This window comes from Lepidochelys kempii, chromosome 7, assembly GCF_965140285.1.
Source record: "Lepidochelys kempii isolate rLepKem1 chromosome 7, rLepKem1.hap1, whole genome shotgun sequence".
NCBI classification, from domain to species: Eukaryota; Metazoa; Chordata; order Testudines; family Cheloniidae; genus Lepidochelys; species Lepidochelys kempii.
In genome coordinates this window covers 114,607,381-114,627,766 of record NC_136386.1, presented here as the reverse complement: position 1 = coordinate 114,627,766, position 20,386 = coordinate 114,607,381, and the positions used below count along the sequence as shown (strand labels likewise).

Below are 20,386 nucleotides of genomic sequence, written 5' to 3'. Positions count from 1 at the left end.
GAGAAAGTCTGTTCACAGCATATGCTACTGTTAGCTGTCTGGTTCCCAACTTAGTCCCCAGTCCTGCAAACACTCTTACTATTGAGTGTAGTGCGCTCTTCCATGAGAATTAAGCACTATATCTGGTAGTAAGTGTTTACAGAATTGAGTCCATGAATTCTTAACAGATTGATAGCTGTTACAATCCTGGGGCTTGGTAGAAGCTTAAAAACCTCCTAACACAATAATGTAGTAATGCCCCTTCTTCCTATATTTGGGAAGTATTAACAGGTTTACAGATACTTGCATGTAAATATCAGCAGCAAAACAATAATCATTACAGCAACGAGTTTTTGTTTAAGGAGATGTTACACAGGAATATAGTTACCAGAGCTCTCTGTTTTAACATGGTTTTACCATAGTACAGAGTAAGCATCATTACAACACCTATGATGTCGTTTCTAGTGATTTGATTAAATTGACTGAAATCTCTGATTACAATATATTTAACAGACCAGGCATGTCAATCACATGTTAATAATAACAAAAAATTGACAGGTGGGCTGGTATTTTTGCAGGTGAATGTACTTTGTCTGAGTACCAAATAAATGGTAACCAAATTTCTCTGTCTAGTTTGCTGGATACATAAGTGGTGTGTAGCAGTCACCTCCCATATTTTTCTTTTGAACCATTCCGCTGCGGTACGACTATTTTTTTCTTTTCCTTGTGAAAGGCTACCACTAGCCTAGCATCTACTAGCAGATGAGAGATTAACTCCTCATTTTCTTTTGTGTGGCCATTTCCTCTGGGGAGCCCCAGTGGGATTACCAAAGGCTCATTTGGTAATACGCTTTGTGATAGTACAATCCCAGTTCTCCCTAATGATTGATATGTCCAACATATATGCATAAAATCTCCTCTTTCAAACTTAAGGCCAAATCCTGAAAACACTCACTCACTGTTGAATGTTATGCTTTCCTCTACATCTGGTAGTAATGTTTACAGGATTGAGCCCAAAAATGCTTGTATGCAGTATAATTGTAGCCATGTTGGTCCCAGGATATTAGAGAGACAAAGCGGGGAAGGAATATCTTTCATTGGACCAACTTCTGTTGGTGAGAGAGGCAAGCTTTCGAGACACACCAAGTTCTTCTTCAAATCTGCGTGTATGAAAGATATTCCCTGCTCCCAAAATTCTTAAGAGATTTGTAGCTGTCACAACCATGTGGCTTGGAAGAAGCTTTAAAATCTTACCCAATAATATAGTTATTATGATTTTTGAAAACTCTCTGGTGGAGTCCCATTGCTGTCAGTAGAGTATTTCCTTGCAGAACTCACTGAAGATTTGGGGGCCAAGCCTGTAAAACTGATGTCAATTGCATTTAGTAAACTTTTGTTTGCTTTTTTTGCTGCTGTCTCCTTTGTGTCTAATCGGTTCCTAGGATAGCCAAAAACATTGCTCTGCCATGAATCATTTAAACTGTTCACTTTGTGTATAGCAACATATACCTGTTTGTGCAGGTGCACTCAGATGTGTACAGTACAGGATAGACACTTCACAGTCTGCAACACACTAAAAGGTAGCAGTCTTTGTTATAGAATGCCAAATATCTCTGTGCTGGAATAATGTTATATTACCATTTAAATAACTGTATTTGCCATTTGTGGTATCAAAATCCGCTCATCTCCTCCCTCGCAGCTGCCTTTATTCTCCAGCTCTTCCTCTCCTTTCTTCCTTATCTTTCTGTGCTCCCTGGGCATAAAACAATACTTGTGCATCCTCTTTATAGGCAGAGGCATAGGAGAGGTATTTTCTTAGGATCCAGAGGTAGTTCATTCCAGCTCCTCCAGCAAAAGCACATTCTTTTTGGTATGGACTGGACTGAGACCATCAGACCATAGGGCTGAGTAGTTCTTGGTACTGTGCAGTCTGATTTCCTCTTGGGAGTTCAATAAGGAGTAGAGGTAGGACCTGCCGTATGCTTAAAAGAGGTTTCAAGGAACGTTCATTCTGCTTTAGTGACTGTCGCTGACAGATGGGCATGTACAGTGTCTTAAATGTTTAGGACCTTTACATTTGTCCTCAGCATGTGAGCACTGAGAAACCCTTTCTTCTCAAGCTAAAAAGGACAGGATGAGAAAGCTGATGCTTTCCCAGCGGCTTGATGCTGTGTCCCCCCCTGACCTTCAGGGGGAACCTTGCTTCAGTAGGAGAGCTCAATAGCCTTGCATCACACAGACACATCATCTACAGAGTTTGGTTTTTTTCTCTCTGTCTCTCTCTCCTTCATTCCATTCAGCGTTCTTGGAGTTTTCCTCCCCCCTCAGGCTTTCTTTGGACAACAGACCTTCCAGAGATCTAGAAGAGAGGCATGATGGGGGTGCCAAAGCTTGTTAAATCGTACCCCATCGTCAGCAATTTCACATCAAGCATTGAGGCTTAGATACACATAGCCCATCTCTTCAGAGAGGCAAGCAGCACATTCTAGCAACTGCAGATTTCAGCCTCCTCTTCAGTTCAGGCGGATTTAGGGAATGCCTTGTCAGGGTCTCATTGGTGTCAGCAGGCACATTCAGTCTTCCACGTACTGATCTGAGAAACTGTACCTCCCATAGGCCTCGATATTAGCAGGACTCCTTTGTTTCTCCTGCATCCGGAAAGATGCAGGGGAAGTTTCTGCAGATCCTTGTCAGACAAAGCCTGTTTTTAAGTGGATTTTGAACCATCAGGGCTAGAGGTGCTGATCTAGCGTAACTTGGTAAACAAGGGCGCTTATGGGTAAACTTCCAGCAAAGGGGTGGGACTTATCACAAAACTCTTGTGGGAAGTGGTGTGAATTTATGCCTCCCTTTGAAAGCAAGTTCCTATGCTACTCCTTTGGATGCTGAATGGGTCTAGCAACATTACCTTTGCTATTAACAGGAGAATCAGTATAAGAAGGTCTAATAGGCAGGTGGACTTAGTTCTGGAGAAGAAAGAGAACACGCCAAAATAGACAGTAAGTGTTTTATATCCAGATCTAGATCTCTTCTAGCCAGAGCACTTGCGTAGTGTAGGGATGGAAAAATCCTTGGACCTTGCCATCTCCATCTGAGTAGAGTAATGAGGCAAAGAAGAGAAATGTGTTGTCTGCGAGGCACCGTAAGAGCTGCTATCGTTGTGATTTAAATGTATAATCAAATATCTTCTCCATTGTACAGAAATTTGAAATTAAATGATTTTTCCTCTTCTTTTAAGAGACTGTGAAGGGACTCTGTTGGCATCTTTCTCCAGTGTTTGTTAGTGTGGAACAGAGTTTCCCAAGCTCATGTTGATAAGGAACCAAAAATATCCTTGGCAGAAACATACTCATCGGCCATTTTTAATTATAGCTCTTTGATACCTGGCTTGAAGGCTTGGTACAGTGGTCAGGAGGCTCAGAATCCACTCCCTCTTTTTATTGTGTTTACCAGCAAAGGAGCTGCTGGAACAGACTCATGTCTGTGTCCCAGCTGGTCCTTGTCTGATATTGCTCTGATTTCTCCAACTGGAAAAAAAAATACTTGAATTCTCTCTGAAGCATACTGCAAAAATTAAATAAATCTACTCTGGGGGGTCTTTTCAGTCTGTTAACCTATCCAAGTACCTCTTGAAATAAGAACCACAGATGTACAGGCCTGGGTCAATAGTCTGATTTCAGTTAGAATGTTGTAAATGTGGAGCTACTCCACTGAGTGAAGTTACTCTGAATTTACATCAGTATAAATGAAAGTGGACTTTGAGCCCTGTTTTGTGTGCGTGATGTATTGCCTCCGGACTGCGTAGCAAGGTGTCGCCTCTCTGTTCCCAAAGTCTTTAGGTATAGTGACTGGAATGGCGCCAGCAGTCCTCTGTTAAAGAGATGGTTCCTGTAGTTTTACATAAACTATATCAAAGTATAGCCAAAGATAGCAACCCCCCTCTGAAAATCACCTGAGATGTGACTGAGATAATTCCCCAATAGCAGTAACTTGTCCACAGAATTATGGGCATATCCATTAAACCTGCCTGCACACACAGCCTTCCTTCTATCAGCAAAAGGTTCTCCTGAACAAGACTTTACTTGTCACATCCAAGACAGCAGGGTGGCAGTTTACTACCTGAATAGGCAAGGAAAGACAAGTTCGGAGGCCCTTTGCCAGGAGCCCTACAGGATTTTTAAACTCCAGCTTCAAAAGAACATTCACATTTTTGCTTCTTACAAGTAGAGCATAAACATCTTAGAGGAGATGCTGAGCTAAACCCCAAAATTAATCACTTAGATGGGCGCCAGACCAAGTTACTGGAGAGAAGCTGTCCTATGTCTAGGAGAACTTTCTGTCCTCCCCTCAGATGTAGTCAGGGCTTCAGAAGCGCTGCAAGGTTCCTACTTGGAGAACATAAAGCTTGTTTCCTCTTGGACACAAGAGACTGCTGGCCTTAGTGATTCCCTCGTGCCTTTTCACTAATTCCTCTTACTCCCACTTCTTCCAAAGGCAGAGATCACTGTGCTGCTTCTAAACAACTCTGCTTGCCTAGAAATCATAGCTTGGGTATCAGAGAGCCCATGAAAATGAAAGAATCCTATTCCCCTTGCTCCAGCCTTGAGAATCTTCGAAGTCTTTGTATTGCTCTGCAAGTTGTATTAGTCAATGCTGAGGGACACAGTAGGGAAGGAAAGGTTACTTACTAGAGAAGAGATCCCCTTTTCTTCTTCTGGACCATAGTCAGCCCTTACAACCCTCCCGTTGTCGAAATAGTAATTAGGTTTCCACGAGATTCACAGTAGCTTTGTGGTCATGGCTTGTCCCATGCTGTTTGAGGTGAGTATAAGAAGAGCAAAAAACCCCAACCACCACTCATCTCATCCTCTTGGATTTTGACAGTACACAGCAAGTTACTTATTGGAAAGTACTGTTTGGGAAAGGACCTACGGTTAGTAAAACCCTACTATTCCTTGGTTTTTCCATGGGGCAGAATCTGTGGAATGTCTTAGATAAAGCACATGTTTGATTTTATTTTCCCCTCGACTACAGTTGCTGGGTTTTCTGTCAATTCCAAAACCGGCACTCCTGCATGTTAGCTTTTCCATGTCAATATGGCTTCCTTGTCTATTTTAACAGTCACTTTTTGCAGTAGAGGAGCCCTCAGTGTCCAAGTCTGAGCTCTCTCTCTGTCTCTCCATTGTTCTCAACATAGAAATGTGCCAAGGAGCATTATGTCTGGCAGAGGGAAGAGAGGTGTCAGATTTATTAACTCGTGCTAACATAATAAGTTGCCCCTTCTAGCCCTCATACCCTCTCTCGGCCACTTACAGCATTTTGTGGACGCTGCCTTCACACTTCAGGCTCTGGTGAAGCTGCTCTGCAGCTAGAATAAAGGGCTAAGAACAAGGTAAGCAGGCAGACCTGGACGCATGGCTCTGTCACTTCCCTAGCTTCCCTGAGATGAGCAAGAGCCACAAGTGCGCTCCTTCACTCAGTCTGCCATGCAGTGATTCATAGCCCTGTTGGGTGAGCTTTCAGGACAGTCCTCCCTCATGTCCCTCTGCCTCATCTTACAAAAAGGGTTCTTACAAATCCTTTCTATTTGTGTATGTTGCATGCAGGGAAAGAAGAAGAAGAGGAAAAGGGATAAGCAGCCAGGAGAGACCAATGGTAAGTAAAATAAGTCAATATACCTTGCTTAGTGGAACAGTGGAGTATCTGACCTTCTGTTCCTAGGTTTTGGGGAGGGAGGGAGGAATGGTCTTCTCCTGGCCTCTTTGGCATCTGATCCCTATTGTAGTCAGCGTTTTATTTTTGTTTAATGCATTTTAATTAATTGCCTATTACTGCCCTTCTAAAACTAGTCACCAAATCACTGCATGTAAAGCATTTTGTGAAATTAGTTGAATTTGTTCTTAATAATTACAAAGCCATTAACTTCAGAAGTAGAGTTGTAATGCCTAGGCCATTGTTATAAAATTGTGCGCTTATTTTGTGCGTGTGTGTGTGTGTGTATGTGTGCGTGTGTGTGTGTTTGGTATTAATTTGGGCTGTACCTGTGTGTTCTGATGCATGCCTTACAGTGGTAAATCGCGCCCATTTTAAATTAAGGAGGTTTGCCATTCTCTGTAGGCAATTAGAAATACTGCATAGGCAATCTCATAGACAATTTTGCAGAAGCCCTGATTAAAATTTTTTGAAGCCTTTGTATAATTTGTTCTTTTTTTTCAGAACACAGCGAATGTTTCCTAAATCCTTGCCTTTCACTTCCTCCGATTACAGGTGCTAATGTCATTTTGAGTCATTTTGAATAGTTTATAAACTGCTTTTTAATTTTTTTCCTGCCATGATAGATTTTAACATTAAACACTTATGACATTAAATGGGAAAAAATCCACACGTTTTTACAGTATATATTTATATAATATGTTTGGTAGTATTTTTTTAATTTTGTTTTTGTTCTTTTTTGTTTTGTTTTGTTTTGTTACGTTGCTATTAAATAATAATTCAGTAAAAAAAAATCTCAGAATTGTACTAACTGTGCAAATTGAATATGCAGTATTTCTTTAAAGAGACTGATAAAGAATAGAAGGAAATCAGTAATGAACCTCCTTAATCTAATGGCATTTTTCACGGCTCCCACTAAGTCTTCTCACATCAGCATGTCTACGCAGTATGGTTTTTTTTTTTTTTTTTTTTTGGTTTGGTTTTTTTATGTCATTTGGTTTTGGTTTATTTATTTTGCCTTTCTGTTCAAGACTGTCCATTACAATTCACTAGCTCGACTAACTCAGCGCATTTTCCCATGCTTTACATTTATTTTCTGGCTGATGCTAACATGCTTATTCTGCAGTCTGCTGCTTCTTATCCATTCTTTTTCTTTTTCTTTTTTTTGTTGTTGTTGAAAAAATTATTAAAAAATTAAAATAAAAAAAAATGAATGTTATTCTGAAAGCTGCATTATCCCAATAGATATCTTTTTTCCTTTTCTCTTTTTTGTGTGTGTTTGTCTGAGTTGAAGAAAAAAGCATGTTCAAGAGCTAACCTCCATACTTAGCTTCTTTTTTCTTCCTTCCCCTGCCCCCCCCAAAAGAAGAAAAATATGCCCCAAACCCATCATTTTAAACAAACCACGGTAACTTCCCTCCGTTGTTTAAATGAGAAGAGACAGTCCTTTACAAAGGGATACTGCAGCTTTAATTGCAACAGCTAATTTCAAGAGTTGAATAAGAATGTGATTATCACTATTTTTTTTAACTTTTAAATTGAACGTCGATATTTTGCGATTAATAATGAGGTCATTGATTTTTATTCCCTTTTTTATTTTTTTTATTTTTATCTTTCTCTTTTTTTTTTCTTCCCCTTTTCTCTCTCTCCTTTTTCTGCTCGCTTCTTTCTTGAACTCATTCAGACCTGAGCGCTCCTAAGAAATGCCGAGCGCGCTTTGGCCTTGATCAACAGAATAACTGGTGCGGCCCCTGCAGGTGTGTATAGTTTTCCCAGACTCGCTATGGCTGATTTGCAGCTGGTTTATTTGGTACTTTCCCCCTTTTTTCCTGCCTTGTTGCTTTGTAGCTCTGTGTTGTGATCTAGAAGACACAAGGGAGTGGGACGCTGCCATGAATGATCATCTCTCTGAAAGGGTTTTGCCTTTTTCCCCCCCTCTTTCCTTGCTGCTGCTAGCCAAAAACCCACTGTAAAACAGCATCAGCCTAAGCATATCTGATCCGTGACTGCAAACACAATCTCGCCCTCCCAGCCTTCTCTCAAGGAATGTTGCATACTCCAAACATGTCCAAGGCCCTTTGATAATGCGAGCATTGAACGTGTTACAGACAGTGGGCTAAGTGAAGCAAATGCACAACAGCGTAACCATTTTAGGGTTTTTTTGTTTGTTTGCTTTGGCTCAGTGTGGAAGCCCTCTTTCTTTCATACCCTTGGTATAAGGGGAGATTACCAAATAAAACTGACACGATTAAAGAGAAACATAGCTGTAGCTAAGATTTCACGTCCAAATGAGCTCTATCCACCATTGTGTTTGTATTTTTTGTGTTTACCTTATGCTAACAGATGCAAATACTCCAAAGAAGTGTCGGGCATTGTTCGGGCTTGACCGACAGAGTTTATGGTGCAAACCATGCAGGTATACTACCCAATTAGGCCTTTGGGGAAATAAAAGCATTCTGTCCTCTCAGTGCATTTGTGTGATTTATTTTTTTTTAACCTTTTCCCCCACCCTCCCACCTTCTCTCTCCCACAGCATCAAATGCTAATAATCTTTGATTCTCAAAATTTAATTGCTAAATTCTCTTGCTGATGTAATGCCATTTCTTCTCTTTCTTTACCAATAACCTTTCCCTGGTGGTAGAACTGGGAACAAGCAAACCCTGAGGCACATAAAACTGGCACTGTCCAGACGGTTAGCAAAATGAATGCTTAGGTGGACATTTACACTGCATTTGTATGTGTGTGTGTCCACTATCTCCAAAGGGTTAAAAGATTCTGTGATCTGCCGCACTGGTGTTTTCATCACAAATATATATAAATACAAGCCAATGTTTACAGCTTATATTGTAGTCCTGCCATTAGCCTATTTGCAAAATTTAAAAATGTATATATCAATCCTGAAAATATCTATGCAATTTATCTACATTTTCTAACACCATTTTTCTGAAATTCTTAAAAGTGTAACCCAGCAAAGTGAGCTGTAAACACATGAGCTCCAGAGAAAACTAACTGCAGCTTTGGTAGGACAGTTTTCAGGAAGTAAAAGGCACCTAACAACCCAAATTTCGGCAGCCCATGTTCTACTGCAGATTTATACCAAATCTGTAGTTCCATGGATAACTCAGAAGGTTCTTGTTTCTTGGTGGAGGGATACCAGCTACTTCTTTTTCTCATTCCCTTTCCGTAATAACCACATTTGGTTAAATTTGTTGTTTCTTTGTTCTAATACAAGCAGTCTTTGAATATGGAATATTATGATGGTAGGTATTTCAACCAAAACCACACTCTGTATGTAGTGTTTCCTCTCTCACCTTTCCCGCTTATTCGTGCCCTTGCCATGTGCTTCATTTCATTTAGAAGATAGACTAGATGTTCATATATTATATGCATGCACACACTCCTTTTGTTTTCCTCGGTGCCAAGCACAAACATGGATTGACAATGTACTGTGTGTCTAACCATTACGCTAAGCGAAGGCTCGTAAAATGTCTTTAAAAGATTGCATTCTTCCCCATTTGGTGAATTATAAGTTCCATTAGAAGCATGCTCAGTACTGTGAGTTGTGTGTGAAGTGCAAAGACAATCATGTTAAATGTCAGTGTCAATACATACATTAAATACCTTTTGAAAATAGCAATTTAAAATGCTTTAAAAAGGGGGAGGAAATCCAATCTAGAGGCACTGGATAGCCACTTACACTGTGAAGAAGTAGAATACTTGAATCTTATGTAGCTAAAGACACTTATAATGTGTTTAATTAAACTTATACCATGATTAATTTAGTATACAGTGTCAATAGATACTTATGTAGTCTATAGATAATGTATTTCATATGTGTCAAACTTTGTATGCTGAGTGATTATAAGAACTAGCTCTACATCATGTTTGTGTCATTTATCATTCTCTGTCCACTTATGTCAACATCATACTATTAAAGGTACATTTTATCATTGAAGGGGCTTTTCATTTGAGCTATAGGATTATCATTTTGGCAGTGCATTAGTTGTGTATGATGAGAAATAAGCCCTTTCTTGTCTTCATTTTTTGCCTTAGATTATTTCAGTTTTATTCAAAAATATTTGCTGCGGGTCAGAGTCTTTTTATTTGTTGGGACAACCTTTATTATCAGCATTGACTGGGACAACGCTTTTTAATGAAATAGCTCATAACTTTATGTTTATTGACCCTTATTTTACATGTATTGTGGCATTTTCTCATTAGGCAGAATATAGGTCACTGCATTTCTTGTTCTGGTGCCAATCATTGTAGCTTCTTGTTTATAGAGTGTTAGTTTTCTGTAGTGGATCTTTGAGAGAGAGTCTATAAGATATGAAGTTTGATAATGGGGCAGAAATTGAGACATCTTTAGTCATAGTAGGTGGAACCCAGCAAACCCTTGGCATTATCCGTGGCTTTCGTTTCTCGTAACAGCAATGTCATTAGTTTTCAAGATGCTGTTTTAGGGCCAATTTCACTGCAGATATAAAAGGACATGCTATGTTGACTCCAGTAACAATATTTATATTGCTCTTAACATTTTCAAAACATTGCGTGTACTCTATTCCTCACAATATACTTGTGAGATGGTAAATAGTGCTATTATCCCAATTTATAGACAGGGAAACGAAGGACACATCATGAGTGTGCATCAGATAAGGGATTGGAACTCAAGACCTAGCTCTGTGTTCTTTCCCTCAAGCCACAATTACTCCCTTGAGTAAAGTTGTGCCCATTTACACCTGTGGTGAATTTGGCACTTTATCTCGTGTTTGTAATTAGTTATTGAGTGTTCTGTGCTGCGCAAATATACACAAAAAATACACTGCGTACAAAGAGCCAGTTCAACATGGAAAAACTAATTGAAGTCACACATAATATACCAGGGGAAGCTGAAGTTAGAGCATGGCCTCCCTTTAAACAGGAAGTTTTTTGTAAATGGGTTTGTAGACTACCAGCTTTCACTTTAATATTAAGAATTGAACATTTAATAGAAGTAGGGAGAAACATCATGCTGAAATGAAAATGAAAGGCAATTGGTTTAATTATTCTGGGGCAGAATTTGACTTTAGAAAGGGTATTAACATTTAAGCCAAGAAGACCTTTCACATCTGTGGTGCCCTAACCATATTCCGCTTTGCCGTGAGATGCTCTGGCTCTTACTCTCAACCATAGGCCGAAAGTCAAGCTAGTAATAATAAAAAAGAAAGAAAGAAAGAAAAGCCCAGAGTTGATCATACAGAATATTACAGTATTGGACCGAAGTCAGCAATGGTTTGATAATAAGCACCTCATAAGAGCTGATGTGTGTAAAGTGAGCAGAATTTGAATCCTCTGTGTGCGAGAAACTGAGATTTCTGACTACCTGGGACCTTCCTTAAACGTTAATGCCTACTTTTCCACATAGTCGTTAGCCATGCCAGTTCCGAAACGTGGCATCGTGCCCAATGTCCAGCTGTGGTACAAAAAAGCCCGGGTTTGAATTGTGGATAAGATAGCATTGCACAATTTCAATTTAGAAACCGAGTAACGTGGAACTAGATTTTTTTGGGGGGGAGGATATGTCAGAACTAATCCATACCAGTTAATAAAGTTACTCTTAACACCACAGGTTTCCAGTGTTATTTGATGGGGGAATTTAGCAAGGTTCTGTTTTGAGCCCACCAAATTGCTTTTTCCATCTTTTAACTTTGCCCTAATAAAGCATGGTTTGCTGCCTGACATCTTCACCTTTTCTTTCTTCTCTTGTTCTTTTTTCTCTCTCCCCTTCTCTCCCCCCCCTTTTTGTGTGTGTGTTTGTGTGTGTCTTTCTTTTACATTTTTAAGTGCATGAATGTCTTAGTTTTTAGCATGTATTGATCTGCAGGCTAACGTGGTTAAAAAAACTCTCATAGCCCTAACCATTTACCTTTCTGTGTGGAACTTTGAGCAGAACCTCAGTCTATTGTCTGACTCTGGTAAGGGAGTGTTATGACATGGAAATCTGCCAACCCCCTCTTTGAAGCAGGTGTGAGGTGGGGTACAGAACCAGACAATATCTTTTTCTATGACCCAGAAGGTCAGATCCAGCTCATAGTAAAAAACAAAAACAAACTAGCACCAAAGACAAAGCAGGAGAGATGGCTTATTTTTCCCACCTGGATTAACACAACAAAATACCGATTGGGCCAAATCCACCGTCAATACAAGAGGGTGCAAATCCATTTACTTGAATGGAGTTGCAGTTGCTTAGATCTGGGGGAGAATTCACCCACTGACATTGATATTCCATGCATGATAAATTGGGAAACAAACCCTTATTTCCATTCACCTCCTTTTGCCATTCATTGCCGAGTCGCTTAACTGTTCTGTTCTATCCAGTGGAATTAGTTCGAAATGCAGTCTTTCATTTTTTTTTCTTGTAAAGCTCAGCTAACTTTATCTTGCGAGTTTAATGAACTTTGTCAAATGAATCACATGGTGTGATACTGGTTTTAGCACTTCCCATAGAAAAACTGTTTGCGTGGCTTGACTTTCACCACTTTGGCCAAGATGATTCAGTGGTGTGCCTAATTATTTTTGTTCTGCGTACATCCGGCCAAGAGAAGCATTCTGAAACTGTCCTCTTTTGTTGCTCCAAAATGGGTGGTGAGGGGTGCGGGGGGGGGGGGGGATTATCTTTGTTGGCTTGGTGGGTTTTTTTAAGTCAGCATTTCTTGTGAGACTCCCATAATTCCTGGTGTGAACTGAGTTCTGTGTTGCTCCTCATCTTTTTACCTGTTGTTGTGCTGTTCGCTTACTGAGATTGAATCCTGCTTTGAAGTTACACGAATGGCCTCTCAAAGGAATAGTCCCTAAAATACAGAAAAAAACAACCCAGAATACCTACTCCTTCCCGGCAAAACAAACAAAACAAAACAAAATAATTTCAAGCCACAACCTGCAGGCCATACAACCAGTTATTCTTGTTATTTGGAATCATTTTCCATTTATCTTGTTCTTCTTCTGGTTTTTTTTTTTATTGTTTTGTTTTTATTTCCCTTCCTTTTGTTCTTCCTATTACATTTCCTTTCTGTCTGACTTTGGATTTGGTGTGGTTCTTAACAGAAAAAAAAATATGAGCGGTAGTCCACGGCTTCTGCTGCCTCGGAAAGGTGGTGTATCTCAAAGCCTTTAAGTCAGTCACTTAAAAGCAGCCTTTGGGTGCATGGTGCTACAGTCAGCTTTTTAAAATTTGATACAGGCCAATGATGATAAATTATTAGCTCTCTAAAGTTTTAGTTTATCGGGGTTAAATTTTTGTAGGGAGAATTGACCTTTTTAGGAAAACAAGTAGTATATCAGGCTACAAGAAATTGAATCTGAACCTTGTTAATAAATAGCCTGAACAGGAGAACAAAGAGAGAATCCGTATCATCTCCAAGTCCGGTAGCAGAAAGTCCAATTCCTTAGAGGACTTAGTGGCTTATACACACCCAGCAACCCTTTAAGTACCGTGCAGGCTCTGGGTGTAACCTGTTCAGAGCTCAGGGTAGTTTATTGACGGCTCGTTGCTTTAGATACCTTTCTCCATTAGCATCTTTGCCCTTTATTCACAGATAACTCTCTCCCTGTTTCTAGGAGAAAAAAAAAGTGCGTTCGCTACATACAAGGTGAAGGCAGCTGCATCAGCCCACCCTCTTCAGATGGAAGCTTACTAGACTCTCCTCCTTCTTCTCCTAACATGCTAGCCTCCCCCACAAGAGACTCAAAACCACAGACTGAACAAACACAACCCCTCTCGCTCACATTGAAACCCGACCCGCTGGCACACCTCTCCATGATGCCGCCACCGTCCTCCTTAGTCCTGACCGAAAGCTCTGCTAGCAAGCCCAGCGCCCTGTCTGCTACTGATTGTCAGAACGGGCCATTGGATCATCCGCCTGCCACTTTACAGCTGTCAGCAGCACCATCCTCGTCGTTAGCCCAACCTTCGACATCCTCCTTGCATTCCCATAATTCTTTGGCTGGGACACAGCCCCAGCCACTGTCACTTGTAACCAAGTCTTTAGAATAGCTTTAGCCTCTTTAGCCCTTGCTTTTTTTTAAAAAAATTGTGTTGGGTTGTTTTTTTTTTTGTCCTTTTTGTTGGTTTTTTGAATTTTGTTTTATTTTTTAATTTGTGCCATATGGCTACATTAGTTGCTGTTTATCGAGTTCATTGGTCAATATTTGACCCATCGTTATTTCAATTTCTCCTTTTAAATATGTAGATGAGAAAAAGCCTCATGATTCTGCCAAAATTTTTATCAACAGCTGTTTAAAGTCTTTGTAGCGTTTAAAAATATATATATATATATATATATATACATAACTGTTATGTAGTTCCGATAGCTTAGTTTTAAAGACTGATTTTAAAAATGGAAAAAAGAAAAAAAAAAAGAAGCAATTTTGAAACAGCCCTTGCAGAAGGTGTTGGTTCTTTATTATTTGTATTAAATACGAGCTTGCGAACCAATCATTGTACATCTGGTTTTTAAACCTTTAAGGGCACAACGAATGCAGTGCCGCTACCTTTTCCCCCCCTTCCTCGTGTGAAACAACTTTTATTGTGATGTTACTTGTTATTGTTTAAATGTACAGAAACAAAAGGGTTAAAATGTGTGAATAAACCTCGTTCCATGGTGTTGTTCTTTTTGGGGGAGGGAATGCTACTCAACAATTAAAAAGTATCACAACGCTATTGGACCAGTAGTATTTATTGCTTTAGAGATTGCTTGTTGTATCTGTATGTTGTCCATTTTTAAATATGTTTTTTCCCCTTTTTTTTTCTTGAAACATTGTATAAAGTTTTTTTTCCTTAGTGTAAGCATCTTATATATAACAACTCATTTGTACAAGGTTTTTAAGTTTATATATAAATGTGTATATATATATTTTTCCGGGGGCGGGGGGGTTGTTTTGAATTTTTTTTTTCCTGTATGAAACACAGTTGCCACCAAATGGACACTTGCAGGGGCATTTTAAAGGATCAATAGTGTAAAAGTAAATAAGTGAAAAACAAAAATTGCTTTAAAAGCCATTACACAGACAAAAAGACTTGAAAAATTAGCAAGGGACTTTGTAGCAACGCTGTTTGAAAAATAGCAACGTCCAAGTGTCTCTCATTCAGAACTGCAATTGAATTCCCTGCGACATTAGAACTGTAGACCGTGTGCAAAATTTTGATGTGCCAAAATTCTCAGTGACTTAACTTTCTCCCAACAACTCTATTTTTTTTAAATGCTGTAATTTTTTTGTTCATCATGTTTTGCTGTGATGTTACATAGGTAGATATGTATGTAGTTTTAATGTCACCTATAACAGACGTGTTTGGTAGCAGATTGTCCGGAAAGCATTTAAAATGAAGAGGTATAAACCCTTAAGGGCCAAATTCTGTATATTAGATTTCTCATAAAGGGAAAACCAGACTGCCACTTCTATGTACACTTACTACATACAGGTAGGTAGCAGACTTAAAAAAAAAAAAAAAAAAAAAAAAAAAACAAACCTAGGCATGTTGATGTTGCAAAAAGAAAAACAAAAAAAAACCCGCTGTATAAAGCTGAAAAATTGTTCATCTGTTCATTCAGTGCCATTGTAGTTGACATGAAGCGATTGTAAAACTGTCTCCGATTTTTCTCTGGTTTATTAAGATGCTAACTATAACATTTTTTGTGAATACTTTGAATGTTTCCTAACAGTTGTGATGTTACTGTTCCGTTTTATGCTCTTACTCCGATTTTCATTTTTAATGGTTTGGAAGCCATTTTTGTAATGAATAAATGTTCATGCTGTACAGTATCTGTAGCATGCAGTTCTGGATTAATAAAAGCAACTTAGTATGTGCAGAGAACGACTTGTCAACTCATTTCTGTGTTGATTGCATTTTATTGTGGCCAAGCAGGTTTAAAATGTGGACTCACTTTGCATGCGTCTGATAAGAAAAGTTGGATGAAATGATTTCAAAATTTCAACAAACAAATGACAAAAAAATTCTGGTATTCATGAACATTTTTCCGATTTTCTGCCTCCTCCACTCATGGGAAATATTTTCAATTTGTATAAAGCCATTCTAGCTGAGTTCCTGTAATTGTTCATTTTCAGTGGACAAAGCCTTTACCTTGCTCAGCAAACTGGTATGTTTGGAGGGGGGGTGTGTGTGAAACAGCAGTGAAATCACTTTTATGTTAAGCAATTAGCTCATTATGCAATTAATAAATAATAACATGAACTGAAAATAATGATATTCTCCCATTTGATTCTGACAGTTGGAGGGAAAAGAGGTCTGATTGGTTATACTTTAAAAGCAAACTCCATATGCTCAGCCCAGCAATCTAGTGATTCATCAGGTCAGTTTCACATCATAGGGGGATGAAATTCCCCTAATTGAGCCTGACCTGGTACACATGCATAAGACTGTGTGTTCTGCCCTTTTGCACAACGCTGACAGGAATTGACACATGTTGTATGTTTGAAAGAAAAAAGGGTTTTGGTTACAATGGGCATTTTGAGCACTTTGGCTGATTACTACAATTTGGAGGGAGTGACTCCCAGGTTCTACAGTTGCTTAAAAAAAGGGAAAAAAAGGTAGTTTCCAGCTTGTCCCGACATTCGTTATTATCAATCAAAAAACAAAAGGGACTAAAGAATATTTTCATGAGTGCTCGATACCCAGCAGATCCCATTGAGAATAGCAAAGCTGGGTCCTGGGTGCTTTTGAAAGTCTCACCCCTAAATCTTAAACACTGGCCATTTTCTATGATGGTCCAGTGCTAAAGCAAGATTGGGGCGGGGGGAGGGCGATTATGATGCTCTTGTTTTACAGTCTCTTGTAATAATTGTATCCCCAAATATTCCCATTGTTGATGGTGCCAACACTGGCACTAGCTATGAATCCTGGTATTTTTACCGGGGGGGCAGCCGTGTTAGTCTGTATCCACAAAAACAAGGAGTCCGGTGGCACCTTAAAGACTAACAGATTTATTTGGGCATAAGCTTTCGTGGGTTGGGTTTTTTTACCCACGAAAGCTTATGCCCAAATAAATCTGTTAGTCTTTAAGGTGCCACCGGACTCCTTGTGGCATTTTTACCACCATGAGTTAAATCGGCAAGTTTATCCAGAGTGAAATTACTGCCAGTGCACCACTTAAGTCTCTCAAAATAGGGCTCAAGTACAACTTAGATGGTCACATAGCCATTTTGCTGGCCCTCTGCCTAAGGGAGAATTGCGGCCTGTGAGAAATGGATCTGAACTTTCTTTGTTGGGCTGAGTAATTCAGGCACAGAGCGTGGGCCCATTGCTACCAGCCTTTACTCCCGTAAGGAGTTCTTAGACAAATATACCCTCACTGCTATCAATGCAGCTATCCATATAAGCAAGGCTTTGCAGTATATTGCCCTTGCTCGTTTAGATGTTCTGTAGATAAGAGAATAAGTGTATATGCATGTGTTGGCTGAATGTGTATTTAAATATGGCTGTTGAGGGTTTCAAAGCTGACCAGCAGATTACACTGCACAACTCCCCATTAAAATGCCAGTGAGAACTGTGTGGCTAAATCCCCTAGTCATCTGAAATCTCCGCCATTATTGCTAGAATATTATCCTGAAGAGAACTGTGAAGGTGAGTCTCTCATAACATATCCTTCAGTGCAATTGCATAGTATTGAGCTCTTCTTCAGTGCTTTTCCTCCATTGATCTCCGGGCACCGTCGAAAGGAAGGGGAAGTATTCTTTTATAGGTGATGGGAACTGAGGTGCACATCGGTGAAGTACCCTGTCCAAGGTCACTCACAGAGTCAGGAATAGCACCCAGCGGGCTGACCCCTGCCCTAGACCATACTGCATCCCTTCAGTTGTAATTTATCTGCCGACCATGTGTGACCCAGCCTGAAGTGTGTTGGGGTGTTATCAAGAGCAAAACCAAAATCCATTAAGGCAACAATTTAATCTGTCTCTGATTGCTTAATTGCTTTCTATGATACTTGTTCTCTAAGGAAAATATCTGTGCCCTCTCTGAAAGAAAGGAAGAGCGACTTTTCTGAAGAATGCTGACCCATGCCCCGAATAAAGCCTAAATTGGAGACAGACTCAATCTGCTGGCTAGAGAATGAGGTTGCCTGGCTTGAACAGGGAGGTGCTGATACGAGTCTCTCCAGAGATTTAAACTAAGTATTTAGTGTTTATAATTCCTTTTGTTGTCGCTGTTGGAAAAAGGGGGTTAATCCCATAAAGCCATGCAGCAGCCAGCATTGTTTCTGAAGCTGACATTGCTAATAATAGATCATAAAAAGTGTGTGTTGAATTTTGGCATGTTTCCTTCTAAAGGGATTAATGCAAAGCAGCAAAGCAGCAAACCCCCTTTGGTGGTTATGTACATTTAATGAGTTCCCTTTTTCCTGTGGGTCCAGGGCCTGATCCTGCTCTCATTGAGGTCTATAGAAAAACTCCCATTGACTTCATGGGAGCAGGATCAGACCCTACTCTTTCCCTTCCTTCCCCTCCCAGACTTGTATATAAAGCTGAAGGCGTTTCCTCCTGTGCAATCTGCCTTCGGCCTGGTTCAGTCATTGAGGCTGCATTCCAGTGTTGGTGAAACTATATTTATTTCCATGTTTGTGAAAGAGACGTCACCACCCATGACTGCAAGAATCTGATGCATCTGAAACACATAAAATGCCAAACCTCACTTCAGTGGGTAGCCAGGAAATTGAACATGATGCTGGAATTACTGTCCAGCTACATAAGGGTTTTTGGGAGGTTTTTTATGTTTCAAACTCTTCCTGGAACACAACCATCCATCAGAACAAACACATGTGCTGTATCAGTGTTGAGGATGGCTGCTCTCGTCCAGTTTGAAATACGGCACTCAAGGGAGGTCTTTGAGAACCAGGGTTCAGAGGAGACACCATCAAGGTATGATTCATGTATTCAGCAAATGGGTTGTTTTGCTTGCTGTTTTATTAGCAACTTTTTGAAAAGCTAAACCCAAAATCTGATCCTGGACACAATGGTTTTCCTCATGTGCACACTGTGAGAGAGGCACCATGCACAACAGTGTTGCAGAGGTCTCGTGTGTGGTGGGCTAACTGGTGTTGGGGTATATTTCTGACGTGTTGAGGGAAACCATCATATAGATTTTGGAAACAAACAACATAGGTCATCATTGAGTATCATTCCCCGGCCCCTGAGAGAAATCTCTTCAAACAATTCAGGCAGGCACTGTTGATATTTCTCTCGGTCGTTTTACATCATAGAGTTGGCTCCATATTTCGTCTGGTTAAAATTCACCTCTATGACGAAAGTCTGTTCAAGGGCTTGAGGATGACGACGACGACGACGATGATGATTTGTGTAACCACCGCATCGAGGAGCGACGGTCATTGAGCAGGGCCCCATTGTGTTAAGTGCTGTACAAACCCAACACAAAAAGTCCCTGCCCCAAAGAGCTTACAATCTAATTATAAACCAAGATGGATCTGAGAACATAGCCTGATCTGGGGACTGAGCTGCTGACCACTGCACACCCTCTGCACAGGGGTGAATTTCAAACCTATGTTACGACAAAGACTTTACCAAAGGGATGGGCTGATTAAGGGGCCTTAGATGACCAGGGAAGTCAATAGTGTGGGGGGCTTACACGTGAGAGCATGGAGTCCTACATACAGTAAGCAATTCACCGTAGGTATTCCTTCCATCTGTTTTTATCCAGTAAGGCAAAGAAGCTAGTCAATATTTCTCAAGTTAGGAGACATTTATTTTCCATGAGCTTTGTAAATCTCATTTTTCACTTAGTATATGTGGAATTTTAAGAAGTTAAAGCTGAAACAGTTGCTGACTCAGTAAACCAGTGCCACATGGTTCTAAGCTTTATTGAAAGAAAGAGAATGAAAGAAAGACTCTTCAGAGGTCTACTAGTTTTACTAGACCGTAAAAAGGGGAATCACAGTGAAAATAACAGCATGGGCCATTTGTACAATCATGAAAACAAACAGTAATAAACAAAAATCTGGTGCATGTGTGTGACAGAACAGTTTGTAGCTAAGATGCAACATAGCTATCATTTGCATACAGCTATGAAGATGTGCTTTAGTAAAACACAAGTTATTGGGCTCAATAGAGGAGTAACTAGATCAGGGGTAGGCAACCTATGGCACGTGAGCTGTTGTCCAGTGGCACTCATGCTGCCTGGGTCCTGGCCACCGGTCTGGGGGGCTCTGCATTTTAATTTAATTTTAAACAAAGCTTCTTAAACATTTTAAAAGTCTTATTTACTTTACATACAACAATAGTTTAGTTATGTATTATAGACTTATAGAAAGAGACCTTCTAAAAACGTTAACATATATTACTGGCACGCAAAACCTTAAATTAGAGTGAATAAATGAAGACTTGGCACACCACTTCTGAAAGGTTGCCAACCCCTGAACTAGATATTATGCAGGAGGTCGGTCAGATGTTTGGTTCCTTCTGGTCTTAAAATCTATGAATACTCAAACAATCTTAGAGTATGTCTGCATTGCAATAAAAGACCTGCAGCACGGCCACTTAGGCCATGGCCATGACCTAAAACAGCTGATCTGGGATTGAGAGGTTTGGTCTGCATGGCTCTGAAATTGCAGTGTAGATAGTAAGGCTCAGGTCGAAGTCTGGGCTCTGAGACCGTGCCACAGGGAGAGTTTCAGATCCTGGGCATGAACAT

At 40.0% G+C, this 20,386-nt stretch overlaps 1 protein-coding gene across 22 annotated transcripts in view; it reads left to right on the top strand.

Annotated features, from left to right (window-relative positions):
- The window catches only part of TCF7L2 (transcription factor 7 like 2), a 204,678-nt gene extending 189,137 nt beyond the window's left edge, over positions 1-15,541 (top strand). For 3 of the 22 annotated variants that reach the window (XM_073354333.2, XM_073354338.2, XM_073354335.2), the window contains exons 11-14: positions 5,586-5,634; positions 6,196-6,246; positions 7,376-7,448; positions 13,288-15,541. In XM_073354333.2, coding sequence (XP_073210434.1) covers positions 5,586-5,634; positions 6,196-6,246; positions 7,376-7,448; positions 13,288-13,723 — 609 coding nt within the window. In that variant the 3' untranslated portion in view covers positions 13,724-15,541. Of the gene's footprint in view, positions 1-5,585; positions 5,635-6,195; positions 6,247-7,375; positions 7,449-8,034; positions 8,109-8,926; positions 8,952-13,287 lie in introns of those variants that run through there. The other 19 variants (XM_073354340.2, XM_073354345.2, XM_073354343.2 and 16 more) reach the window with 9 other exon arrangements.
- The last annotated feature ends 4,845 nt before the right edge of the window (positions 15,542-20,386 follow it).